Raw genomic sequence first — 27,301 nt, 5'->3', positions numbered from 1 at the left:
GGGCGGCCGGTTGCTGAACCCTCGGCTTTCGGCGTTGCTTGGAGGGTACCGGCGGCGGGGGCTCTTTCCCGGAGGCGAGGGCGAGGCGGGGGACTGGGCCCGGTCCCCGGCGGAGGCGTGCAAGGTGTGGAGGGCGGCGAGAAGGGAAAGACAAGACACTCTTCCTTCAGTAGGGGTAGAACAAAAAGGGGGGGGCTTTATTTAGGGGGGTAAAACTAAGAGCGTTTATTAGGGGTGAGCACAGGTTATATAGGCTGGCATAGAGGGCGGGGGTTGTTACAAGCCAATGCTGAGGGGATAAAGGCTAGGATTGGTTCTGAGAGGGTGCGGAGGTTAGGATTGGTTTTAAGAGAGCATGGAGGTTGTTTGAAAAGGGGCGGGAGTTGCTCTGGCAACGGTGTCTGGCAACAATGTATGCGCACTGGTGGTGATGGGAGTTGCACTGGCAACGGGGAGTGTCCGGGCAAGATAAGGGGGTGGGGAAAGGGCGGTTCCCTCTGGCAAGCCTCCCCTAACAGTGTTATTTTGGGTGAGGAAATGGGGCCTGCCTCCGGCCTCACTTTCCCAGGCCCGGGGGGCTGTGGAGGGCGCTGTCGCCCGTGCCCACCACCCTCCCCAGGGGCTGATCAGGTCCCCCAGCCCAGGCCCGCCAAGTCGAAGCACGTAATCAGTGTCCCACATTTCCCCCTTCTTTTCTAATTGAAGGAAGAAGCTTACCGGAGAGGTCCGCTAAGGGATGAGGGAAGGGGGAGGCCGGGGAGGGGAAAAGGGGTTGACGGTGGCTCAGCGAGGCTGGAGCTTGGCGTTGGTGTGGCGTCCGGGCGCTCGACAGGGGCCTTGCTGCTTGCGGGATGGACGAGGGTGGCGACGCTGAGGAGGGTTAGCTTTTTTAGTGGAGGCAAGTTGTTCATACTGGACTTGCACAAATGATGAGAGGACAGCATTGGTATTGGCCTGGCTTTTAGCAAGTTGGCGAAGTCTGCGGATAACCCAGGGTTTTAGGGTGAGAGCTAGAATAATTATTAGTAGGGGGCCTATGAGGGGGAGGAGGTAAGGGAGGAGGGGGGGTAAAGATGTGGGACCAATAGTTGGCAGCTTCACGGTCCCTTTTGCGCTGTTCTAGTCTCTCTTGGACTTTCTTTAGGCTGTCTTCGGCGAGACTTGTGGAATTGGTATAGACACAGCATTCTTCTCCTAGAGCGGCGCAAAGGCCTCCTTCTTTGAGGAGAAGAAGGTCGAGACCTCGGCGGTTTTGGAGCACTACCTCAGAGAGGGAGTTAATAGAATTTTTAAGATGGGAAATAGCGTTTTGTAGGTGACGAATGTCCTCGTTAACAGCCGCCCGGAGGTGAGTTAGGGCGGAACCTTGACTGGCTAATGCAGCGATTCCGGTGCCAGCGCCTGCAAGACTTAGGAGGGAGGCAATTGTGAGGGCGGTGATGGGCTCTCGCTTTTGTAGAAGGGCAGGATTTGCAGTTCTTTCCAGGCGGAGGAAGAAGTCTTCCTCGCTGTGGTATAAGACCCTAGGGATGAGGACAATTAGGAGGCAAGTTTCATTAGTTGTCTTGAGGGTTTGTACATTAAGGCAGGGGGTAAGTTCTGTAGAGGAGCAGAGCCATTGGGAGGAGTTGTGGGGAATAAGAAACTTGGCAGAGCTGCTGGGAGAGGAGTAGTTGGCACAAGCTGTGAGGCTGGGAGAGTTACTCGAGCGAGGGCGGATGCACTTTCCTGTAAAGGAGACTGAATGAAAGGTTAAGGGGACGGCAGAGGTATTTCAATTGCATTCTGAAGGGCTGTCCTCTGTGTTTTCTGAAAAAGAGAGGTTGGAGGCGATTGGCTCATACAGGGGGGAGGAAGTGGAGAGGTAAAGCCAACAAGAGGAGGTAAGATTGGGGTTGGAGGAATTTACTGAGGTGAAGGCCGCTTGGATAAGGTCGAGGAGGGGAGAGGAGTAACGAGAGGGGGGTAGGAAAGGTTGGGGTGGTGGTGTTGGCGATGCGCTGTTTGTAGCTGAGGTGCGGTTTTCGGATGCGCTGCTTGTACTTGAGGTGCGGCTGGAGGGCTGTGGATTAAGAGGGTTAATGATTTTATTAGGACTAATGGCAGAGGGGTTTTTTAGTACAGCCTTCTTTTTTATCAAAATAAGGGAACCTGGGTCGACTCCTTCCAAATAGATTTTGAAGCCCCAGGTTCGACCGAATAGCTAAGAGGGATTAGTAGGGAGCTGTACGGTGAGATTTAGTTTTTGATAATTATATTTATCGTAATAAGGATTGATGGAATGGTCACGGGGCTTGTAACCAAAAGGGGCCCAATTTAAAGTTAGGTAACGATCAGGGGCGTAAGGCTTCTAAGTAGTGGTTAATGTTTCACACCCCCAGTATGCACAGTAGTATTGGTTGGGAGCATTGCAGTACTGTTTCCCAGGGTTTGAGGATGGGCACATGTAATATTGGGCTTGGTTAAGGCAAGGTGTGCCCTCCGGGAACAGGATTAGGTTGCAGGGGTAGATGACGAAGGAAGGGCGTCCTGCGGTAACGTGGGTTTGCACAATTTTGGAATCTTCCCACCGTGCCAAGGTCCATTTCCAAGGTTGGTGGGGGGAGTGGGGCTGAGAGATGGCCTGGGTAGAAGAGGCGAGAGCCAACATGATTGTAAGAAGAGAAGCAATACTAGGGTGAGGGTTGTGGAGGTGTAGGGGGCTGGCTTTCGCCTGCCTATAGAGGCGTATAATTTTTCTGATCTCTATTTTCTCTGGGGTTTCACTCGGGCTGGGGTCCAGGCTCAGGTGTACTGTTGTCATCTGGTGCACTAGGCTGCGGAGACGACGGCGTTCTCGTCTCGTTAGACGCTTGGTTGCTGGTGGTGGGCCGGATTGCCCTTCCTGGGATTCAGATTGGTTGTGCTGCATTATTTGGGAAAACACAAGCAAACCCGCGCCCCTGGGCGAGGAGTGGGGAGGGACCCTTCCAGGCATTATTCTCTGGGTCCTTCCAGTAAACCATCGGGGCCTGGGTAGGCCTGTATGAGGGCCTCCAATGTTTATGTAGGGGCGAAAGCCCTTCTTTATTGAATGTGAGTAGATTAAGGTGAATAAGGGCTGCTATGATAAGGTCCCCTGGAGTTGCCTGGGGGAGTATTGCCCTTTCTTTTTCAATTTGTGTTTTTAAGCGGCGATGGACTGCTTCCACAATGGCTTGCCCCTGTGGATTATAGGGGATGCCGAAATGATGGGTGATGTTATATAATTGAAGAAAGGCCGCAAAGGAGGCACTGCGATAGGCAGGCTCATTGTCCATTTTTAGGTCCCAGGGAATTCCCATGAAGAGAATTTCTTGTCTCAGGGCCTTGATACAGTGTTTGGCTGTTTCTCCGGCAAGGGGGACTGTATAACACATGGCCGAGAAGGTGTTAATTATTACATGCACATATTTGAGGCGTCTAAAGGACGGAACGTGAGTTACGTTCATTTGCCATCTAGAATTGGGCTTTAGGCTTCGTGGGTTGACTCCCTGAGGTTGCAGGGGGCCAAGCGGCGCAAAGGGCGCACAAGTTGCACAATTGCGGACAAGATGTTTACAGGTATTTAGGGGGAGGCCACATAGATGATGCAACGACGTAGCCGAAAAGTGAAACCTGGAATGCAATAACTTGGCCTGGTTAACAGCATCCCCCGGAGGGGCTGCCGTGTGAGTTAGCATAGTTTGGGTATTCTGAGCTGAGACCGCTTGGTCTAGTATACTATTGCCATTAGCCAGGGGCCCCGGAAGGCTTGAGTGACTACGAATGTGGTTAATGAACCAAGGATTCTGTCGATGCTCCAGGATGCTTCTGAGGTCAGAAAGTGCTTTATCAATGGCCGAGTCTCCCGGGAAAAAGGTGGAAAACGTGAGGACTCGGCAGACCTGATACGTGTAGAGGTTGTCTGTGAAAATGTTTACTGGGTGGTTGCAGTGGGTGTTTAGCGCGCATGACACCGCCAGAATTTCCCCCACTTGAACTGAATGAAGGTTGACATAACTGAATAGGTGGGGTTTCGGGTGGTTCTGAGAATAAGAGAGGAAGGCAAAACGGGTTTTGGAGGCGTTAGTGAAGACGGTAGTGGCACCCGGGATGGGTGCAGAGGAGGGGAAAGGATGGAAGGGGCTGCGGAAGGGAAGCTTGGCGAGTCCCTGTAACAGCCGATGGCTAGGATAATGACAGCTGAATTCCCCCTGAAATCCTTCTAAGAGAATTTGCATGTCCAGGTTATCACGTATAAGCAGGCGGGTTTGGCCTGCGTCCAGGGGCCAAACAATTTTTTCTGGCGGCTCTCCGAATACATGAACAGCCAGGGTGACTAGATCTGAAGCTAGGCTGATTCAGAGCCGCACTACGGGGCAAATTTTCCTAAGCCGGCTCTTAGCAGGGTGCACCCAAAGCAGAGGGCCTTCCTGCCACAGGCAGCCCATGGGCGTGCCGGGCGTAGGAAGGATGAGTGCTATAAGATTACCCTCTTTAGTGCTAAACCTGTTAAGATAACAGGCAGCAAGTGCCTTGTTAATAGCGGCAATGGCTTTCTTTGCCTTTTGGGTGAGCTTAATGCGCCGAGAGATTGCTAGCGGCGGGGCTTCAGGAACACTTAGCAGCATAAAAAGTGGTTGGAGCTGCGCGGTGGTGATCGGCAACGCAGAGCGGAGCCAATTGATCTGACCGCAGAGCTGTTGAAGCTCAGTGATAGTGACCCGATTCGGTATGTCCAGCTGGGGAGCGGACGGGGTAATAGTCTTATTAATACTAAACCCTAAGAAGGCTAATGGTGGTACAATTTGAACTTTTTCGGGCTGAACCGTAAGGCCGATGTCAGCTAAATTAGTGGTGAGGTTTATAAGGATTAGAGGAAGTGCCTCGGCGTCTTTAGAGGCCACTAAGATGTCATCCATGTAATGGATGAGCATGGCCTGCTTTTGCAGGGGGGCCACTGCGTGATTAACATACATTTGGCAGATGGCCGGACTGTTACGCATCCCTTGAGGGAGGACTTTCTATTGATACCTACTAGCCGCGCCCGCGTGATTGGGGACGGGGACTGTAAAGGCAAAGCGCGGGCGGTCTCGCTTATGTAGCGGGATGGAAAAGAAAGTTTTTGATGTCAATGGTGGCTACATGATAGTGAGCCGGGATGGCCACCGGATGGGGGAGACCAGACTGCGGGGAGCCCATGGGAAGAATATGCTTATTGATTTCCCGCAGATCATGGAGGAGCCTAAATTTTCCTGTGGCTTTTTTATGAATAACAAATACTGGCGAATTATAGGGACTAGCAGAAGGTTCTATGTGGCTTGCGTCTAATTGTTTTTGAACAAGGGCTTGGAGTGCAACTAATTTGTGCGTGGGAAGGGGCCACTGCTCCACCCATATAGGTTCCTCAGTATCCCACTGCAGAGGAACGGGCGCTGGAGGTGTTAAACGAGCAGTGGCGCACATTATTGGGGGGGGCTGCGTGGTAAGCACTGCCCCAGAGGCGGCGGCAGCTGCCGGCAGCGGCTCCGAGGGGGAGCTTGTTGAAGGGGGAGGTGGAAGTGGGAGGCCCCAAGCGTCGCAAGATGGCGGCGCAGTAGGCGTGGCTAAGACACAAGATGGCGGACCAGCCCCGCCTTGTGAAAGGGCGGGGTCCAAGGCACAAGATGGCGGACTAGCTCCGCCCCATGAAAGGGCGGGGTCTAAGGCATAAGATGGCGGACTAGCTCCGCCCTGTGAAACGGCGGGGCCTAAGGCGGAAGATGGCGGACTAGTTCCGCCCTGTGAAAGGGCGGGGCCTAAGGCATAAGATGGTGGACTAGGTCCGCCCTGTGAAAGGGCGGGGTCTAAGGCATAAGATGGCGGACTAGCTCCGCCCTGTGAAAGGGTGGGGTAAAGCGCATGCGGTTTCCGGCCCGGCTTAGGGCTGACGTCATCACTAGAGCACTTCCTCCCCTCAGTAGAAGAAGAAGGAGGAAGTTCGCCATTTTGGAGCAGTCTGGGGGGGCGGTTGCAAAGAGGTACACGGCGCCAAACAAAGAAAGAAAGACACAAAGGACTACAGCAAGGTAATGGAGGGGAAGAGGGAGAGTGTTTGGAGGAATGGGGGTTATAGAAGAAAAGGACGAGAGGCAGCCAGGATAATTGGGGAAGGGAGGAGCGGCTCCGGAGCGGCGAGGGAGAGGCGGCCCCTGACGCAGAGCGGCGAGGGAGAGGCGGCCCCTGACGCGGAGCGGCGAGGGAGAGGCGGCTCCGGGAGCGGCGAAGGAGAGGCGGCCCTTACCTTGCAGGCGAGGAGAAGGAGAGCTGGAGAGGCGTCTGGGCGAGCGAGTGGCTTCACTGGACCGCTGCGTGGAGAGGACTTCCAAGTGCAGGTGCCCCACGTTGGGCGCCAGTTGCGGTCGCAGTTGATTTGTCTGGGGGGGGGGCGGCCGGTTGCTGAACCCTCGGCTCTCGGCGTTGCTCGGAGGGTACCGGCGGCGGGGGCTCTTTCCCGGAGGCGAGGGCGAGGCGGGGGACTGGGCCCGGTCCCCGGCGGAGGCGTGCAAGGTGTGGAGGGCGGCGAGAAGGGAAAGACAAGACACTCTTACTTCAGTAGGGGTAGAACAAAAAGGGGGGGGGCTTTATTCAGGGGGGTAAAACTAAGAGCGTTTATTAGGGGTGAGCACAGGTTATATAGGCTGGCATAGAGGGCGGGGGTTGTTACAAGCCAATGCTGAGGGGATAAAGGCTAGGATTGGTTCTGAGAGGGTGCGGAGGTTAGGATTGGTTTTAAGAGAGCACGGAGGTTGTTTGAAAAGGGGCGGGAGTTGCTCTGGCAACGGTGTCTGGCAACAATGTATGCGCACTGGTGGTGATGGGAGTTGCACTGGCAACGGGGAGTGTCCGGGCAAGATAAGGGGGTGGGGAAAGGGCGGTTCCCTCTGGCAAGCCTCCCCTAACAGTGTTATTTTGGGTGAGGAAATGGGGCCTGCCTCCGGCCTCACTTTCCCAGGCCCGGGGGGCTGTGGAGGGCGCTGTCGCCCGTGCCCACCACCCTCCCCAGGGGCTGATCAGGTCCCCCAGCCCAGGCCCGCCAAGTCGAAGCACGTAATCAGTGTCCCACACTGGGTTGTCTGGGGCAGTTCTGGGCTATGGGGCTGGCGATGGGCAGGAGTGTTTCCTGTCCACCAGGATGATGGCTGTGAGCGGACACCCCCCTTTTCTTGGGAAGTTGTGGTGTTTAGTGAATTTTCTCAGCCACTGGATTATTGCGTTTTGTCTCAGAGCTCTCCTAGTTCTGCTCTTGACTTGACCTGCCCAAATAGCAAGTCTTTGAAGCTTTCTGTATTGGGCTTCTTAGAGTAATTGTTTTAGAAAAAGAAAAAAGGATTTAAAAAAAAAAAAAAAAACGGGCCCTCCTCAGAGATCTAATGGGTTATTGAAATGCTAAGAGACAAAGCAACCAGGGCCATTAAGGAAAGGTCCACAGGGCAGAGAGATCAGCTTTTCTTCAGGATTTGCATGTGCGCCTCAGGGCCCTTCCCCTTTCTATGTTCACCAGAACTCCAAAAATCCTCCGCTTTTATTTTGGAGTTTTTCGTGTTGTTTTTTTTCTATGCCTGTCTCCTCTCTGCTGGGCTGGCTGCTCTCAGATTCTCTGGTGTCTGGTCTCAGTCTATCTATGGTTGGAGTTTGAATCAGTAGAATGAGTTTCCGATAAGGGCTGCCACTGCAGTTCTCCCTTCTCCTTCCCGGAGCTGACAGCCCCTCCTCCCCCGGGACTGAGCCTGGCAGGGAGGGGCGCGGGTCCCCTGGCCGCAAAAACTTACAGATTTCGCTGATCTCAGCAGTTCCACGTTTTCATGAGTGTTGTATGAAGTATGCCCAAAGACAGATTGCTCTGTGGTGTCCAGTCCACGCAGTTCCTGGCTTTTTACCTACTTTCCTGGAGGAGTAACTAAAACATCCCAATCTTTTTTGAACATTTTCCTTACACCAGAAACAGTAAGAATAAAAAGTGAAATTAAAAAAGAACACCCAAATCTTTCCCCCATCCCACCCTATTTTTCTTTTAGTTTTTGTCCCCATTCCTCTACTCATCCATCTATACACTGGATAAAGGGAGTGTGATCCACAAGGTTTTCACAGTCACACTGTCACCTCTTGTAAGCTACATTGTTATACAATTGTCTTCAAGAGTCAAGGCTACTGGGTTGGAGTTTGGTAGTTTCAGGTATTTACTTCTAGCTATTCCAATGCATTAAAACCTACAAAGGGTTACCTATATAGTGCGTAAGAATGTCCGCCAGAGTGACCTCTTGACTCCATTTGAAATCTCTCAGCCAATGAACTTCATTTCTTTTCATTTCGCATCCCCTTTTGGTCAAGAAGATGTTCTCAATCCCACAATGCTAGGTCCAGATTCATCCCCGGGAGTCATATCCCACGTTGCCAGGGAGGTTTACACCCCTGGGAGTCAGGTAGGGCAGGCTGTTTTGCTTTGCTTTGTTTTGTTCTTTATGTTTCTGTTATTGCTATACAATAGGTTTAGAAATATTTGTTAGTTTGGCTTCCTCTAAGGTTGTCATATTAGGTTTATTTGGATAGAATGAAACTCTTTAAGAAAAAAGCAAATCTTGGAACATTGTGAAAGGAAACTCTTAAGCAGATAAAACAAATATATTAAAAGAAAAACAAACCAAAAATTTTCTATTTTTCCCTAAGGTTTCCTCTCTGCCTAGAGGTTTTCTCTACATCCCCACAGGAAGGGAAACCCAGGCAGTAAGCATCTGATGGGTATGTGGGGTCAGCGGTTTATTTTTATTTTTACCAGGCACGCTCAGTGGAGGAACCATCCGATGATTTTATGAAATAAAGAGGGTGATGTAAGGCTTGGAGTTGGTGCTTTCTGACCTGCTTCAAGGCGACAAATCACAGTGCTTTAAGAACAGAATTTTGACCTTGACTGGATCCGTGAGTGTATGTTCTTTTGTTTTTTAACTAAGCCATGTTTTTTGAAAGCCAATCGTTTTGGCCTTAAAACTGGAACGCAGTGAGCTGGTTTCCCAGTGTCTCCACTGCCAGCGTCCTAGACCTCTATGGCGGGATCGTGAGGCCTGCACGACCTGCTGTTTTGTGGTCAGTGGGGGCTCGTTTCTGGATTCTCAGGCAAGCTTCTCTGGCCCATATTTTTTAAAGATTTGAGAGCAGCAGGCACTGATCCCGTCTCCAGGTTGCTCTGAGTTACCTGCAGTTTGTTGGGAGTTGCCCCTTCTAAGTGCTCAGTGCAGCTGTGGGTGTTTCAGGAACTGTCCATGATTCCAGTTTGTAATGTGATTGGTTCCTCTTTGGAACCGATAAATCCCTTGGAGATTCTGCTTGAGGGTCAAGGGTGGAGTGAGGGTCTGTGCAGGGCGTTCGCTGCAGATCAAGGTGGCGGGTTCTGTGAAACATTTTTGTTCCACTTTTTAAACCGTACCACATGAGGTTCCTTTTCATCAGATCTGCATGGACCTGAAGCTTTGATGTGAAGCCACTGAAATTTGCCAGAGAACTTTGTGCCTGACCGGGCCCGGAAGAGGCCTCTGGCTGGGGGCAACCCCCACGGCAGCCTGCCCTAGCAGAGGGGCGAGGGCCACGCACCTTGACTGCCCACTGGGCATCGGCTCAACATGTTGCTTAGTGACTTTTCTGTGCTGCTTTATGGTCCCTGAAGCACTTCTCCTGGGAGTGTTTCATGACTTTCAGTAACTGCTCTGCTGAGATGGTATACAGAGACACAGTGTGGTCCAAGTTCTGCACGAAACTTATTTGCTGCAGAAAAATCAGAACATATCACAGATCAGTAAGAGTTGCCTGACGTCCCACGCCTCAGAGCCTGCACCCTTCTGTCTGGATCCCTCCAGGGTCTCCTTAGCACGTACAACACTTTTCTCCCTTCACGAGATGAGGAACCACAGCGTGTGTGTTCAGCAGGCCGTGGTTTGCCTGGAGTTGCTGCGGAGGGACGGTGGTGAAGGGGGCGCAGTCCCGGGTCATTCCGCCAGAACTGCCGCCTGCCCGTGCGTGTTTGTGCTTCTACGAGCATCGTGGTCTTCTGACTCTAGAGCCTTTAATTTTGGGTTGTTGTCGACTTTGGAATGGACTCTTCCAGAAAAGTAGTTGGAGTTTGGGTTTGAGGTTTCATTCTGGCTGTCCTGCTGGCTGTGGGCACCGTGTCCCGTGCGGTGAGCCTGCCTGTGGTGAGGACCAGGGCCATCGGCCTGTCAACCACGTGATGCCTGGAAGCATCTCAGAGGGCTCCTGAGTCCTCTCCACCTGGCACATGGGGCCGGGATCAGGCCACTCTCGAGCCAGTGCCCCTGCTGTGGGGGTCACAGCGGGGGCCTCCCACACCCCAGTCCCAGCCACACTTGTCAGCATCTGCAGGACCACACTCCATGTCTCCATTTGGGTTTGACCTTAACGACCTTTGATGTGGTGTGCAGTTTAGAGTTCATTCAGAGCAGGTGGGTGGGGCGCGTCACGGTACTATAAAAATGATAAAGCACCTGCGGGAGTGAGAAGCCCCATGGGGACGCCAGTGCCCAGTCTCCTGAGCCCACGCCAAGCTCCGATCTGCTCCCCAGGGTGTGGTCAAAGAGCAGCGAGTGCCCCACAGTCCCCCAGTGAGCAGAAAGCTGCCCACCGTGCCTGGAACCCCCCGTCATGCCAGCCAGGTGTACAAATAGAGCCCCACGTGGGTGAGTGAGCGCGCTCGCCGGGCCGCCGGAGGCCCTCAGGACCCACAGAAGCTGCCACGTTAGCTGGCCACTTGGATGGGGGCCCAACTCCTGCTCCTGCAGGAGGAAGCCCAAAAGAGGGATTCCTAGCTGATGTGGGCTGGTGTCGATCACATTTGTGAGCATAAACTTTTGACTTTTGGGTGTAAAATGTAGGTTATTTGTTATGTTTGAGTGAATGTGGCAAGATGCATTTAAATCGTAACTGAAGTGGACTTTGGGTCAACATTTTGCATTTTGTGCAATGCATTTTGTACAGCTGTTAATAATTTAAAAGAGAATTTTAATACTAACCATTCAAATGCTTTTAAAAAGTCTTGATTGCTTCTTCCTAGTATAAAAAAGCAATGCACTTTTCAAAAGAGTGAATTGTATTATTTGGAAGATGGTTCCTTCCCTTCATTTCTTCTTCTTCCTCAGGGTTAGGCTCATGGTCTCCGGGCGAGCTGAGGGGGCAGTAGACTTTCCAGAAGAAGCCGGTGAGTGCCCGGCCACGTCTGGGCAGACCCCAGCCTGGAATGTGCTCACGCAGTCATGAGCCCCTGAGGGGCTGGCTGGAGGCGCTGGTTCTGGGAGCCTAAGGCCCAGGTGGTGCAATGAGGGGGTGGGTTTGGACCTTGTCCTTGCTCTCCTGTCAGCATGGGGAGTGAGGTGCTGGGCACACGTGAGCCACTGTGGGGTGGGCATGAAGCACCCTTGGCAAGGATCCTGCTGTCCCAGGAGAGGAGCGGGAGTAAGTGCATGGCAGGCAGTCCCCAGGGTGGCCAGCAGCATCCTGCCAGGCTTCGTGGAGGTGGGCACGCTTGATGGCAAGGCTGAACACGACACGCTCCAGGCCAGGCCACTGGGCGCCCACTGCGTCCACAGAGTCACAGGCCACACGCTAGCCCATGAGATGCAGAGGTAAATTTACACTGACACACAGCAATGTGTCAGTCTCGCTTATTTATCCCCAGAAAACCCCGAGGGGAAAGTGCTCTCCCAAGTGAGCTGGCGCCCGAGCCGGCCGAGGCCGGGGACACTCCTGGTACTGTGTGCACCTGCGCACCGACCTGCGGGGGAGACTGTCTTCCGGAAGCTTCCCCTATCGCCAGTTCCCCCAGCCCTTGGTCCTTGCCTCCCACACCTGCCGTCTATCCTGGGATCTGCAAGGTGGGGCTGGCATCCAGGTTGACTGGCTCAAGACTGTGGGGAAATGACACTGCTGTCAAGGCCTGAAGGTTCCTGAATGCCTGAACCCCCAAACGAGGCGAGGACATGGGCTTTTTAAAGCAAAGCTCTCCAGCCACTCCCTGCAGGTTTATCTTTTGGGAAGCAGTAACTTTTGCCTGCCTGTAGTCTCATGTTCATGTCCCTGGACACGGGGAGGAGTCTCAGATGGGAGCTGGCCTGAGGAGGGGGCAGCAGTCGGCAGGGCAGCAGCTGAAGCGGCCCGAGAGGCCTTGGCGGGTTTGCGCCTCCCCAGAGGCATCCAGTTACATGAAAAGATGTTCAGCATCTTCAGGTATTGGGGAAATGCAAATCAAAGCCACAGAGAGAAAAGAATGATCCAGTCCGAAGTGGCAGCAGTACCAAGCTTGAGTACCTTGGTACAGATTTATTTGTAATTTCCTGTAAATAGAATCAAACTTAAAAACACAAACAAACAAACAAACAAACAGCGAGAGACCACTTCATACCCATTCGGATGGCTATTATTAAAAACAACCAGAAACAACAAGTATTGTCGAGGATGCAGAGAAAGAGAAGCCCTTTTGTATTTTTAATGGGTATATTAAATGATGCAGCTGCTGTGGAAAACAGTTTGGTGGGTTCTTGAAAAGGTAAACATAGAACTACATATGACCTGGCAATTCCAAACTCCTAGGTATATACTCCAAAGAATTGAATGCAGAAACTTGGACACATACTTTGTGCAGCATTATTCATAACAGCTAAAAGGTGGAAGCAACGCAAGTGTCCATCACAGATGAACTGATCCATCCGTACAGTGGAGTATTACTCATCCTTAAAAACACATGGCATTTTGATACTTGTGACAACATGGATGGACCCTGTAGGCATCCAGCTGAGTGAAATAAGCCAGAAGTGAAAGGACAGATCCTGTATGATTCCATTTATATAAAATAACGAGAATAGGCAAATTCAGAGACACAAGGTAGATTAGAGGTTATCGTGGGCAGAGGAGTGGGTAGGGAATGGGAGTTAGAGAAGAATGGGTGCAGATTTCTGTTCTGTTTGGGGCGATGGTAAAGTTCTGGTAAAGGATGATGGTGAGGGTAGCACAACATTGTCAGTGTGATTGACCCCACTGAAGGGGATGCTTGGGATTTGCTGAGATGGGAAAGTTTATGTTGTAAATATGTATTTCTGCAGTTTTTTTTTTTTTTTTAAAAGAGCAACTAAAGAGATAATGACAAATGCAGAACAGGTACTGGGTGGGATATAATAACGGAGAAGAAAAGGCTCAAAAGAACATTATTGGGACATGTGAAAACACTGGAATATACTCTGAAGGTTTATGTCAATGTTAAATTTCCTGAACTTGATAACTGTACTTACGGTGTTTACATAAGTGAGTATCCTTGTTCATATTGAATGTACATGGCAGTATTATGTGTTCACAGGGCATGATGTATGCTACCTGCTCTCAGATGTTCAGGAAATTGATTGATTGAAAGATAGATGGATCATTGCAAATGTTGCAAAATGTTAAAATTGGTGGATCTGTGTATCTGGGGAGGGTAGGTTGGAGTTCTCTCTATGGGTTTTGTGTTATTGTTACAACTGTTCTGTAAGTTTGAAATTATTTTAAAATAAAAAGTATAAGAAATAAAAAATCAGTTGGGCACCATCCAGTTTTTATTTCAGAAACTTTCAAAGCTACAGAAAAGTTGGAATAACAATTTTGTGAACCCCTGTATACTCATCATCCAGGTGCACCAATGTAAAGTTGGCCACGATTACTGCAGCCATCTCTGTGTACGCCGTGTACCGAGTGGCTGGCCGTGTACTGAGTGATGGACATGTACCGAGTGGCTGAGTTCCGAGTGACCTGCCGTGTACCGAGCAGCTGGCCGTTTACTGAGTGATTGACCATGTACTAAGTAGCTGTGTACCAGTCACCCAGCCATGTACCAAGCACCTAGCTGTGTACCGAGTGACTGAGTTCCGAACGACCCACTGTGTACTGAGGGACTAGCCGCATACTGAGCCCCACTGTAGTGAGCACCTATGTGCTGAGCTGCCGGCTCTGTGCTGACTGGCTGCCTGTCTACCTCTTGGACTGAGCAGCGTGATGGAGATCCTGCAGCCCTGCCCTCTCTGGGCTCTTGCTCTCAGCCTTCCTTTTGTTCTCATTTTCGACTACATGTTCATTACTTACTGAGAATAGCCTTTTGCGCTAATGGATGGGTTGGAAAGACTCTGTGACATGGGCGGGTGACTGCACCTCTGAGCGTCATTTCCTCATTTGTGCTGTGGGTGGGGGTGGGGAGCAGCCCCTCTTTCAGGCTGCTCTACCCTCCTAGCGCACAGCTCCTCGCACTTTATGGGACAGGGCTGGTGCCCACATAATCCAAGAAGGGCCCTCAGTTCCATTGCCTCAACACCTTTCCCCAAGTGACATGAATGCCCTGAAACAGACCCTCCCACGGGTCCTGTTATTTGGTGGGTGTGTGTTTCCAAGGGGCTGCCTCCTTAAACATGGTCTGGGTCACCCCTCCTCCCACTCTTAAGGACCCTGGAGCCTGAGAGATGAGGTCATCTGTTAGTGCAGGTTGTCGTTCACTAGTACACGGCAGTTCATCGGCAGCGACATTCCATATAGAAGGGAAACTGCTCTGGAGAGACCTTAGCCCAGTGTCCAGAACGTAACTGACCAGGCGGTCGGCAAGGTGGTTCCAGCTAAGCCGCTGGCGCTTTGCGGTCCTGCGCGTTGTGTCCCTCGGTGTTGTGTCGCATGACTTCCAGTCTGACAGCCGTCAGTAGGGAGGAGCAGAGGCATCAGAACGTCCTGCAGAGGCTTTGCAGCCGAGGGTGGAGACAGACTAGGCTGAGAGCAGAGAAGAGCGTGGGATCAGACGGGTGGAGCCGTGGGGATTGGCCATGAGGGCAGGCGGGGCGCGGGGATTGGCCGTCAGGGCAGGCGGGGGACAGGGATTGGCCGTCAGGGCAGGCGGGGCGCAGCCATTGGCCGTCAGGGCAGGCGGGGCGCGGGGAGTGGCCGTCAGGGCAGTCGGGGCGCGGGGATTGGCCGTCAGGGCAGTCGGGGCGCGGGGATTGGCCGTCAGGGCGGGCGGGGCTCGAGGATTGGCCGTCAGGGCGGGCGGGGCGCGGGGATTGGCCGTCAGGGCAGTCGGGGCGCGGGGATTGGCCGTCAGGGCGGGCGGGGCTCGAGGATTGGCCGTCAGGGCGGGCGGGGCGCGGGGATTGGCCGTCAGGGCAGTCGGGGCGCGGGGATTGGCCGTCAGGGCTGGCGGGGCACGGGGATTGGCCGTCAGGGCGGGCGGGGCTCGAGGATTGGCCGTCAGGGCGGGCGGGGCGCGGGGATTGGCCGTCAGGGCAGTCGGGGCGCGAGGATTGGCCGTCAGGGCGGGCGGGGCGCGGGGATTGGCCGTCAGAGCGGGTGGGGCGCGGGGATTGGCCGTCAGGGCTGGCGGGGCACGGGGATTGGCCGTCAGGGCGGGCGGGGCACGGGGATTGGCCATCAGGGCAGGCGGGGCGCGGGATTGGACATGAAGGCAGGCGGGGCGCAGCCATTGGCCGTCAGGGCAGGCCCCTGGGTATGGACAGGCTCCGCAGAGTGGCACTTAGGGTGTCTGAGAACAAGAGGTGTCGCTTGCAGTTCAGGTACAAGGGGGTGAGTTAGATTTTTCCTGACACCAGATATACGTACACACACTCTTAAAAAAGAAAAAAAACTAAAGTATTTGAAGAAAAATATATATTTATAATTTTGAGTGAGGAAGGCTTGCTTACATAAGATACAAAAGTGCTACAAAGGAAAAGAGCCGTAAATTGGATTTGGTAGAAATGAAAAACTGTGTAGCCCAAATCAGCATAAGCAAAGTTAAAAAGAAAATGTAGTTTTAGAGAGAAGATATTTTTCGCATATATAACGAGATTAATAGTAAGACTATTTGAAGACTCTCCATAAATCAATAACAAAGCCACAAACAACTCAGTAGACAAGGGGCAAAGATTATAAACAGGTAACTTGGAAGAAGAAATTAGAATGGCCAAAAAGGAGAAACCGCCAGCTTCACTAGCGGTCAGGGAAATGCAAACTAAAATGCAACATTTTCTGGCTATTCAAGTGACAGCAGTGGAGGGCGGCACCTACTCAGGCTGCGTGGGGATGGGCTGCCTGCTGGTGGGAGGGTGACGAGGGTGGCCTGTGAAACACCACCTTCACCTGGTGATCCCACCTCCACATTCCCATCCTGAGACAGCTCACCCACTCATGCACGAAATGGAGGTGCCAGGATAGCCATATGCGGCTGAGGACGTGGAGGGGCTGGGCAGGGCCAGTTGCTTTGGCCCAGCTTCCTCTGGGAGGGTTGGGGTGGGGGGGGGTGAGAGAGGGAGTGGGAGACCCACCATCCTTTTCCTGGATTGCCTGTTTTAAATTCCTGTGTTATGTGTCGAGGTAATTCTGGGAAGGGCATGAGCAAGAGGGCTGGGCAGGCTGCTGGCTGACGTGTGCTCTCGTCTGCAGGCATGGATCCTGGCGGGAGCCCGTCCACCCGTACTACGTCAACTCTGGCTACGCCCTCGCCCCGGCCACCAGTGCCAACGACAGCGAGCAACAGAGCTTGTCCAGCGATGCCGACACCCTCTCCCTCACCGACAGCAGTGTGTAAGTCCGGTGCCGGCGTCTTCTGGGCCTTTCCTGTGGAAGGGTGGCCCACTTCGGATCAAGGCAGCCCGGGGTTTATCTTTGCTAGTCCCCAGTATTACCTACGACTTTGCCTCGATAGAAAGGGTTGCAAGGTTTCTCCCTAGAACTTGATGTTAGTGCAGCTGAAGCACAGACAGGCTGAATTGCAGGAAGTGTACTAGAACTCCTAAACTGCACTAGAGTTGAGTTTGCGTTAGTCACTCTTCTCCTAGGCCAAGGGTGCTGGAACCTGTAAAAGAGGGAGAATCGAGTAGAAAGTTAGAAGGAACTCCAGAGTTGCCCAGACTAGAAGGCTCTCGGTTCTGATTTTCTCCTTGGTTTCTGTGACTTGTCTCTTCGTTTCACCTTGAAGATAGGCACAGGTTAGTGACGACACAGGGCCAGTGGCTTGCATGCAGCGATGGGCATGGCTGTCTATGTGACCCTCCCTGAAATTCTGCGCTGCTGTATTTCTTTCTTTTTTTTTTTTTAATTCAGTTTTATTGAGATATGTTCACATACCATATAGTCATCCATGGTGTACAATCAACTGTTCATAATACTGTCATATAGTTGTGCATTCATCACCTCAATCTATTTTTGAACATTTTCCTTACACCAGAAAGAATCAGAATAAGAATGAAAAATAAAAGTGAAAAAGAACACCCAACACCCCCCATCCCACCCTATTTTTCATTCAGTTTTTGTCCCCATTTCTATTCTCATCCATCCATATACTAGATAAAGGGAGTGCTATCCGTAAGGTTTTCACAATCACACTGTCAGCCCTTGTAAGCTACACTGTTATACAGTTGTCTTCAAGAATCCAGACTACTGGGTTGGAGTTTGATAGTTTCAGGTATTTACTTCTAGCTATTCCAATACATCAGAACCTAAAAAGGGTTACCTATATAGTGCATAAGAATGTCCACCAGAGTGACCTTGACTCCACTTGGAATCTCTCAGCCACTGAAACTTTAGATTCATTTAGCATCCCCCTTTTGGTCAAAAAGATGTTCTCAATCCCACAATGCTGGTCCAGATTCATCCCTGGGAGTCATATCCCACGTTATCAGGGAGATTTATACCCCTGGGAGTCAGGTCCCACGTAGGGGGAAGGCAGCAAGATCACCTGCCAAGGTGGCTTAGCTAGAGAGAGAGGGCCACATCTGAGCAACAAAGAGGCACTCAGGGGAAGACTTTCAGGCACAATTATATGCAAGTCTGTCTTCGCCCGCACATGCATTTCTTATTGGTGCCGTCTGTCCTTTGTCAGTGCTTTAACCATAGAAACCCGTCATATCAACCCAGTGGCTCCACCACATACTCACCTGGGTGGGCAGGCAGATGGTGCAGGGGGCTCGGAGGGTCAGTATGCCTTGAGGATCGAAGGGGCAGCTCCCCCCATTCAGGCTCATTGGAAAGGACCCTGCGCACATGTACAGACTTGCCCTGAACCTCTGCGTCTGTCGCATACAGGGTTCCTGCCAGGGTGGTGACAGCCAAGGGCTCCTCTTCCATCCTCCCATTCGAGGGGCCCCCACCTGCAGGGTCGTGTGCTCTTGAGCAGCCCCTTCCTTCGCTGTAGTGGGCGGCTCTGGGGACCCACGTGTGCACTGGGAGTTTGCTGGTGTGGATCACCGTCTGGCCGCACCGAGGCAGGGCCGCAACCCAGAGGGGTTTGCCTTCACCAGACGTGCCTGGCCTCCGGCCTGTGCCACTTGTCCCCTGTCCACCCTGGTGGAAAGTCCCTGCCAGGCGAGGGGCCAACCCCAGGCCCCCTCGGGGCCTGCTGAGCAGGTGTAAGGGGGTTACCACCGCCTCTGCTGCTTCCGCATCGTGGGGGCCTCACTCCCAGCTAGCTGTGAGGGCCTTCTCCCTGCCCTGTGGGGCTTCCCTGTAAAAAGCCTGGAAAACCAAATCTGCTGAAATAAGGAGAAAAGATGCTTCTAACCCGTTAGCAGGTCCTGCCTGTTTTTTTTGTGGGTGAATAATAAGTTTTCAGGTTGTAGCCAGTGTGTATGCTGCGTTTCTAGTTTGCTTCTTTTCATTTACTGATATAGTCTGAGCATTTAAACAGTGCCTTTAAACAGTCTTCCAGGGCCTGAATTTCAGTGTACAGGACGGGCCGTGGTGCGCAGCCGGCTGTTGACATACTTTTAGCAACATTTTATTTGAACTTAGTGGGGTTTCAAACAGAAACTACTACAAACATAAAGGGATTTGTGCCACAAGCCCCTCCAAGGGCACAGGGCACTGCGCTGACTCGGGGCGTGGAGCAGGTGTGCTGGAAGTGCCAGCTGTCCTCCTCCAGAAGCTCCTCAGTTCTCTCCAGGGAGAGGGTCTGGGACAGACAGTGTACGAGTATTCCTGATACCCCATTCATCTTGGTTGGCATTAAGACTCGGAAATGTGGAAAAGTTCAAGAATGTGGAGTGTAAAATTGTGGTAGATGCTTGAGTCTGTATCAGGGCAAAAACGGGATTGTGCATCTGTCTGCCTCAGTCGGGGCCGGCGGTGGCGCTTCTGTCCTCTTCTCGTCGTGCAGGAGAGTGTCCAGGCTCCTGCCCCGCGGGCACACGTGCAGGGCAGGGCCTCGTCCGCGGAGTTGTGGGTTTTTTGAGAAACAGATACCTTGGTGGCTTCGGGATACTGAAAAACCCCAAGGCCATCCTAAAGAAGTCGACATGGGCCTGAGTTTTTGTTTTGTTTTCCTTTATCATTTTAAAAAGTTGTTTTTAGTTGTGGTACAATATACATGGTATAAAAGTCATTCAAGCCATTTTAAGTGGATAATTCTTTGGCCTTAACTATGTTGACAAGACTGTAGCTCTCACCACCTTTTCCAGACTCTTCATCCCCCCATGCCGTACCTCAGGCTCATCCAGCAGTGACTGTTTGTATGAATTTGCTTGTTCTAAGTATTTCATATAAGGGAAGTCAGACACTGTTTGTCCCTTTGCGTCTGGTTTATTTCACTCAATACCGCGTCTTCAGAAGGTTTGTCCTGTGGTAGCTTTTTCCAGCACTTCACTTCTTTCTGTTGCTGGACAATGTTCCATTGCACGGGGGTGCTGCGTTTTGTTGAGCCGTCATCTGTCGACAGACACTCAGGCTGCTCCTTGGCTGTTGGGAACAGTGCTGCAACGGACATTGGTGTACAAATATCTGTCCAAGTCCCTGCTTTCAGTTCTTGGTTATGTTCATGGGACTGGGGTTGCTGGATCATGGGGTAGTTCTACGTTGCGCTTTCTGAGGAACCACCAAGCTGTTTCCCGCAGTGCAGGGCCTCAGTTTGGATCACACTTGTCTCTTTGGGCCCTGTCCTTGCTGCCTCGGCCCCCGGTGCTGCGTTCTGACCACTCTCCGTGCTGACCCTTCCTGTCACTTTGCAAATGGAGAAGTTCAGCCACTTGCTGAATTTTTAATGCACATCAGTGGGTCAAGCCCCCCCAGGGTGGGTTGGGGCCCTTCTGTTTGCTGCTGACTCCTGGGGTCTGGCTGAGTGGGAAGGGGCACCACGTGCTCCCGGGGCCTGGGTCTGTGGCTGGGAGCTAGGCCTCCACACCTGCCTCTCATCCCAGTTGCACAGGGACTCTGCGCACACCTGTGACTCGGGGTGCACCTCGCGGACAGAGAGGTGGATCAGTGTTTCCTTGTCCTTTTGAGAGTCTGCAGTTTCCACGGCAGTAGGGCGGGTCTGCAGCTGTGTTCCTGGAAGGGCCAGGAGGAAATGGTTTTGGCTCTGCCACCAGACGGTCTCTGTCATACATGTACCCCTTTCTTGAAAGTGTGGAAACAGTTCTTAGCTGGCCCATCCCTAAACAGACAGGCCACCCCCTCCTGTAGAGCACAGAAAGCACAGCTAGTAAACTTTGTTGAAATGCCCTGTAACTACTAGTTGGAAGAGTGGACCGTGACTGGGCTCCCGGCTTCACTTGCACTTGTGTGTGTTTGTGTGCGTGTGCATTGTGAAGGTCAGTGGGTTGTGTGTGGACATGGGGTGTGTGTGCACATGTGCACGCATGTCTCATGGTGGCAGTCAGGCTGGGAGCGCCCGGTGCCGTGCTGGCCCTGCTCTCTTACTTGCACTCATGCTGCTCTTTGTCTTGGACAGGGATGGAGTCCCACCCTACAGGATCCGCAAGCAGCACCGCCGGGAGGTGCAGGAGAGCGTGCAGGCCAACGGGCGGGTGCCTCTACCTCACATTCCTGTAAGTAATGCCTGGCCTGGCCCCCCTCGGCCCCTCTGCTTCTCCCCTCAGAGTTCGATTGCCAAGGTCTGGGCCCCAGGACGGTGGTCCCTGGCTTGCTGTGAGTGGCTCCCCTCAAGTGTCCTTGAGTGCAAGGACGTTTCTAGCGTCCATCTGGTGGCTGCGTCTTTGCATCGTTGGTCACCCCTGCAGACTTGGCAGGAGCAGGGCCGCAGGTGATGCTGAGGGCCCTGCTGGTCCTCGCACCCTAGGGGCCCGCCTGCCTGGGCCGTCCTCTCCCGGGGTGCTTGGCCTGTTCAGCGGGCTTCTCCAGGGAGAGCGGCCTCCTGGTGCAGCCCAGTCCCTCCAGGCCCGGCTTGGTGACAGCAAAGCTGAGGGCTCACTGCCAGCAGCGTCGCCTTGGCGAGAAGTAACGGCAGCTTCTGGCACAGCACCACCGCCTTCAGCCGGTGGAGGGGTCTTTCAGCTTTCCTCGTTTCCACACAGCCAGCTCCGGGTGGGAAAGACTCCAGCAGAAAATACAAACGTACAGCGGTCTTCTGCCCCCCGGGTCCCCGCAGCCCCTGCTGCTCATTGTTGGTCTGTGCAGGGAGATGAGGTGGTTTCAGGGCCCTTGCAACACCCCAGCAGGATCTTGCTCTCCCTCTTCCCTCCCTCCCTTCTTTCAAAATTAGTTTTTATTTTTACTGCAAAATAAATGTCACTTTTCCAAAATCAAAACCAAAGATGAACACTTAGAAAAATGGTAGAAGCATATTTTTTCCTTCCTCGGGAGATGAGTTGTGCAGATGTTCTAGTGTGGCTTGGCTCTTTCCAGAGGAATGCTCTTGGCAGAAAACAAATCCCCGCAACTTTTCTTCTGTTGTCATTTGTGCCTCCAGGGCCCTAGCAGGCAACAGGCCAGAGCAGCACCCCCTCTGCCCCCCAAAACAACACAAAACAAGTGCTTTTAAAAGTTGGGAAAAACCTTTTAGCATGTGAACATCTGTTCGTAGCAAACCCTTTCTCAAGAGATTTAACAAAGTTCCTGTCTATCTGCTGGCCATTTAGCTGAGGTTTTGACTGGTGAATCCACACATAAACACCATCAGCATTTCTTGGCATCTTTTAACTTTTCTGCAAACACTTTAATTTCCAAATAACAAAAATGATTGTTGATCTATGGCTGAGAAACAGGAAGTTGGTTTGTTCTTACCTCTGAGAAAATGTGACAGAGTACTCTGTCGCCTCCCAGCCAACCATGGGCAGTTTGTCCTAAACTAGACCCTGCAGGGTCTCCCCGGCAAATGGGGAAGGACCCATATGCAGTGCGTCTGCGTGTGGGTGAGCCTGTGTTTGGATGTGGGTGGGTGGGTGTGTCAGCGCATGTGGGCGGGTGGGTGGGTGTGCATCTCTGCGCGTATGGTGGGTGTGCGTTTCCGTGCATGTGCACACACAGTCTCCAGGAGCACGCACTGCGGCGTGAGGTCGGGAGTGGTGTAGCCTGAGCACCGAGGTGGGGTCTGCGCTGACTTGGTCAGTTCAGTGACGTGTTGTCTTCATGGCCCTTGGCCCTTCTCAGATCGCGCGGCTGCATCTGAACTCAGAGCAGTGCACGGCCTTGACGTGTCTCGCGTGCCAGCTGTCCTTGCATTGGCCTGGGCGTGCCCTGTGCGAGAGGCTGGCCCTCCCAGCCCAGGAGCCCCAGCCTCAGCCAGCGTGGGAGGCCGGGGGCCGGGGCCTCAGCCACAGCACAGGAGAGGCAGCACCGGGTGGCTTGTGGGCAGGGTCCGGATGGTGGGCAGCTGTGAACGAAAACAAACCAGCCGGCAGCTGCAGGCACGGGAGCCAGTGCAGGCACCCAGCGGAGAGGCCGCCCAGCCTCTGCCCTGACTACAGACGCCCCTGAACACAGTGTGGCAGTCCAGCGTTGAGGTCCCACTGTGGCACGAGCCCACAGTCTGCTCCTGGTGAGGACCAGCTGGCCTCAGGCCAGAGGACGCCCTGAGTTTGGAGGACAAGTAGTGGGGGCACGGGTGGGTGGGGGCTGGCACAGGCCCGGGAAGAGCTGTGGGAGGTGCCAGGCTGCCCGGGGCCTGAGCTCTGCACAGTTAGGACTGTCTGCAGCAGGAACGAAGCAGAGCCAGAGATCACGCTGGGGCCGGACACCAAGGCTGATTTTACCCATGGTCTGGGGCTTCAGGGACAGAGAGCCTGAGAGCAACCTCTGCCCCGACACCGGGTGGGGAGGGGGCTTCAGCTGGAACCAGTGGGACCACCCCTGGCTGAGCATGGGCAGGGCAAGGCCTTGAGAGCAGTGTCTTGTCTCACCACAGTCCCATGAGCGGGAAGCCCCTGGCCGCACGCCGCAGGATTCCCAGAGGCAGCTCCCATCCCGGACGTGCCTGTCACGGTGCAGGGCCCCCAGATCACCCAGACCGCCGAACACTTGTGGACTTAAGGGAGCTTTGTGGGTTTGAGGAAATAATCACACAGGAACACAGAGCCCAAGACGAAGCAGATGTAAAAAATAATCGGGTGGAACTCCTGGAAATGAAAAGTAGAGTTGGTGAAATTTAAAAATCCTTAGGCAGCACTTTGCCTCCTAAAAGCGTTAGGAAGGTGTGGGGGGTGGGGTGGGGCTCACGCCCTGGGTGCAGAGCAGGTGTGTTTGTGGCTGTCAGCCGCGGCCGGAGCAGTGGGTGTGGCCTGGGCAGGTGGGGTGGGCAGGGGCAGCAAGGAGAGATTTTTTTTTTTTTTTTTTAGAGTACTGATTTTTTTTTTTTTATTCAGTTTTATTGAAATACATTCACACACCATACAATCATCCATGGTATACAATCCACTGTCCACAGTATGATAACAGAGTTATGCGTTCATCACCACAATCTATCTCTGAACATTTTCCTTACATCAGAAAGAACCAGAACAAGAATAAAAAATAAAAGTGAAAAAAAACACCCAAATCATCCCCCCATCCCACCCCATTTGTCCTTTAGTTTATTATCCCCAATCCTCCACTCATCCATACACTAGATAAAGGGGGTGTGATCCACAAGGTCTTCACAATCACACTGTCACCCCTTGTAATCTACATTATTATATAATTGTCTTCAGGAGTCCAGACTGCTGGGTTGGAGTTTGGTAGTTTCAGGTGTTTACTTCTAGCTATTCCAATACATTAAAGCCTAAGAGGTGTTATCTATATAGTGCATAAGAATGTCCACCAGAGTGACCTCTCGACTCCATTTGGAATCTCTCAGCCACTGAAACTATTTCGTCTGATTTTGCATCCCCCTTTTGGTCAAGAAGATACTCTCAGTCCCACGATGCCGGGTCCACATTCATCCCCGGGAGTCATACTCTGCGTTGCCAGGGAGATTTACACCCGTGGGAGTCGGGTCCCACGTAGAGGGGAGGGCAGCGAGTCCACCTGTCGAGGTGGCTCAGTTAGAGAGAGAGAGGGCCACATCTGAGCAACAAAGAGGTACTCAGGGGGAGACTCTTAGGCACCATTACATACAACTTTAGACTCTCCTTTGTGGTAATGAGCTTCATAAGGGCAAGTCCCATACTCGAGGGCTCAGCACATCAAACCGCCAGTCCCAATGTTTGTGACAACATATGCTAGGGGATCAGCATCTCAAAGTTTAGAGTTAGGCCTTACAGTTCAGGGATAGAGTTAACTGCTGTAAGAGCTTACAATCTAGGGACTATTACAATTATTGTGTCCACGTTAGGCTATGTTCTAAGATTCAATTCTGAGTTTACACATTGTAGTTAGTCCATATTGGTGAGGCCTCATCCCTCTCACCATGTTTTCTCCAAGACTTTTACTCCTATATATATATTTTCCTACAGTTTTATAGAGTTATATTCACATAGCAAGGAGAGATTTTATGGGGGGATTAATGAGATAAGTAAACATTGAGGACAGCAGGGCGCGGTTCCTCCCCATCAGATGAGGGAGCGATAAATACGGAAAGGAGACCAGTTCAGCTCTGCACTGCTGGAGGTGTTGGTGTGAAATCATGGGCTTCACCGTTCGCAGGTGTTGCGATCAGTACAGGTATATGTGTAGTGTGTGCGTGCACATTCGCTCATTCTTTGGCTCTGTCCCCCAGGGGGGCCAGGGTGGAGGTGGGGCCACCAGGCAGCCAGCACCCACACCTGGTCTCCAGACCTTCCCCCACGGAAAGGACCTGGAGCTCCTGGAGACGTGGCTTGTCCCAGGGCTGGGGCTGCTCCAGGAATGGTGGGACACGCCGAGGACGGGGCAGCGGGAAGGGGGCTGCACAGCCAGCACTTCCACACTCAGCGACCGGAGCTCGACACCATCTGGCCTCAGTGGCCCAGGGCTGCCGCCCGGGCAGGGGAACAGGGCACCCTGCTGGCTTTTTACTGCCTCAAGAGCAAGGTCAGCCCCGAGCCCGGTGGTCTTCGGTGCCCAGGACCTCAGTGTGCCCGATGCCCTGGCTGCCCCCAGGTCCTCCCTGCCCGCAGCCTGGTTGGGTTGTGGACACCTTCTCTACGGGCAGGCAGGGAGCCCCGAGATCCGGGCACTTACTTGGGGGCCGGCTTGACTCGGGAACTGGGAGCACGTTCCCTGCTCACTCCGGGATCACCCCCTGCCCCCAGACTCGCCCCTCCCCAGTGACCCCCGGGCTCTGTGTGCAGAAGGGAAGCCGTGATTGACTCCGTTCTCATTGCTGAGTGACTGGCGTGAGGAAGTTTAGTCTGCTGGGAAAAGGGCAATGAGGAGGTGGATTCCTGGGTTCAGGGGGGAAGTGAATACTCACTTTAAAATAAAACCCAAAATTTCGTATATTTCTTTTCATGGAAAAACTGTGCCACGGTGGCTGAAAGGAAGAAGGCGTTGGGCGCGGCGGGGGCAGGTGTGGGCTTCTGCCCACTGGCTGCCGTGTCTCCCCAGCGCACCTACCGGATGCCAAAGGAGATCCACGTGGAGCCGCAGAAGTTCGCCGCGGAGCTCATCCACCGCCTGGAGGCCGTGCAGCGCACGCGGGAGGCCGAGGAGAGGCTGGAGGAGCGGCTGAAGCGCGTCAGGATGGTGCGTCGGGAGGCCGGCTCGCGGCGGGGCTTGGGGTGCCTGGTTTTATTGGGGTGCGCAGGAACCCTCCCTGGGTCCAGGGCAGCTCAGGCTTTGAGGGTTCTCTCCAGGGCCCCCGCCAAGCCCCAGCTCCTCTCGACGCCGAGGCCTCCGGGGACCTGTTCTCGCCGCCTCGCACAGGGCTCCTTCCGCCCCGGTCCGTGCCAGCCCCGCGCCCGCCCCGGCGACACCTGCCCCTCCGCCCCGCCCCCACACCGACACCTGCCACACCTGCCCCTCCGCCCCGCCCCCGCACCTGCGACAGCTGCCCCTCGGCCCCGCCCCCACGCCGACACCGGCCTCTCCGCCCCGCCCCCACACCGACACCTGCCCCTCCGCCCCGCGCCCGCTCCTGCGACACCTGCCCCTCCGCCCCCGCCCTCGTGACGCCTGCTTCCTCTGCCCGCCCGCACCTGCGACACCTGCTCCTCCGCCCGCCCCCGCTCCTGCGACACTGCCCTCCGCCCCGCCCACGCTCCTGCGATACCTGCTCCTCCGCCCCGCCCCTGCGACACCTGCCCCTCCGCCCCGCGCCCGCTCCTACGACACCTGCCCCTCGGCCCCGCCCCTGCACCGACACCTGCTCCTCGGCCCCGCCCCCGCACCGATACCTGCCCCTCCGCTCCGCCCCCGCACCTGCGACAGCTGACCCTCCGCCCCGCACCTGCGACACCTGCTCCTCCGCCCCGCCCCGACACCTGCCCCTCCGCCCCGCCCCCGCGCCGACACCTGCCCCTCCGCTTCGCCCCCGCACCTGTGACACCTGACCCTCCGCCCCGCACCTGCGACACCTGCCTCCCGGCCGCACCTGGCGCTGCTCTTACATGTGAGGCGCTCCCTAGTGAAGCCCGTGGGGCCGCGCTCCTCGGGCCGGTGTGACGCCGCCCCGGCCTCTTTCCTTGCTGGCGGGCCGGTTCCAGGCTCTGTTTCTTCTCGAGGCAGTTGGTGGTTTGTGTGTTCCCAGGAATTTGTTGTTCATACCCAGGTTGTCCAGTTTGTGGTCATAGTATCTCTTAAAATCCTTTCGGTTTTCCGTAAAGTTGGTGATAGCGTTCCCACTTTTATTTACAATGTTAGTAATTTCAGTCCTTTTTTTTTTTGCCAATCTGTCTAAAGTTTGTCGATTTTCTTTTTAAAGGGCTTTCAATTTTGTTGCTTTTTCTCTGTTGCATTTACCTATTGTTTCCTTTCTTCTGCTGTTTTTGGGTGTAGTTTGTTCTAGTTCCTGTAGGTAAGCAGTAGGCTTATTGGTCTGAGGTCTTTCTTCTTCTTCAGTGTGGGCATTTTACAGCTATAAATTTCCTTCTTAATGCTGCTCGCCGCATCCCAGGAGTTTGGGTATATTACGTTACCA

General features: G+C 53.6%; 1 protein-coding gene across 1 annotated transcript in view; it reads left to right on the top strand.

Annotated features, from left to right (window-relative positions):
• Nucleotides 1-27,301, top strand: part of AXIN1 (axin 1) — a 65,557-nt gene that overhangs the window by 26,504 nt on the left and 11,752 nt on the right. Inside the window, exons 3-5 of the mRNA XM_037814266.1 lie at nucleotides 16,483-16,623; nucleotides 20,762-20,858; nucleotides 25,771-25,908. Coding sequence (XP_037670194.1) covers nucleotides 16,483-16,623; nucleotides 20,762-20,858; nucleotides 25,771-25,908 — 376 coding nt within the window. The remainder of the gene's footprint in view (nucleotides 1-16,482; nucleotides 16,624-20,761; nucleotides 20,859-25,770; nucleotides 25,909-27,301) is intronic.

Source organism: Choloepus didactylus, chromosome 21, assembly GCF_015220235.1.
Source record: "Choloepus didactylus isolate mChoDid1 chromosome 21, mChoDid1.pri, whole genome shotgun sequence".
NCBI classification, from domain to species: Eukaryota; Metazoa; Chordata; class Mammalia; order Pilosa; family Megalonychidae; genus Choloepus; species Choloepus didactylus.
Note: the sequence above shows the minus strand (reverse complement) of the source record. Positions and strands in the feature narration are given on the sequence as shown.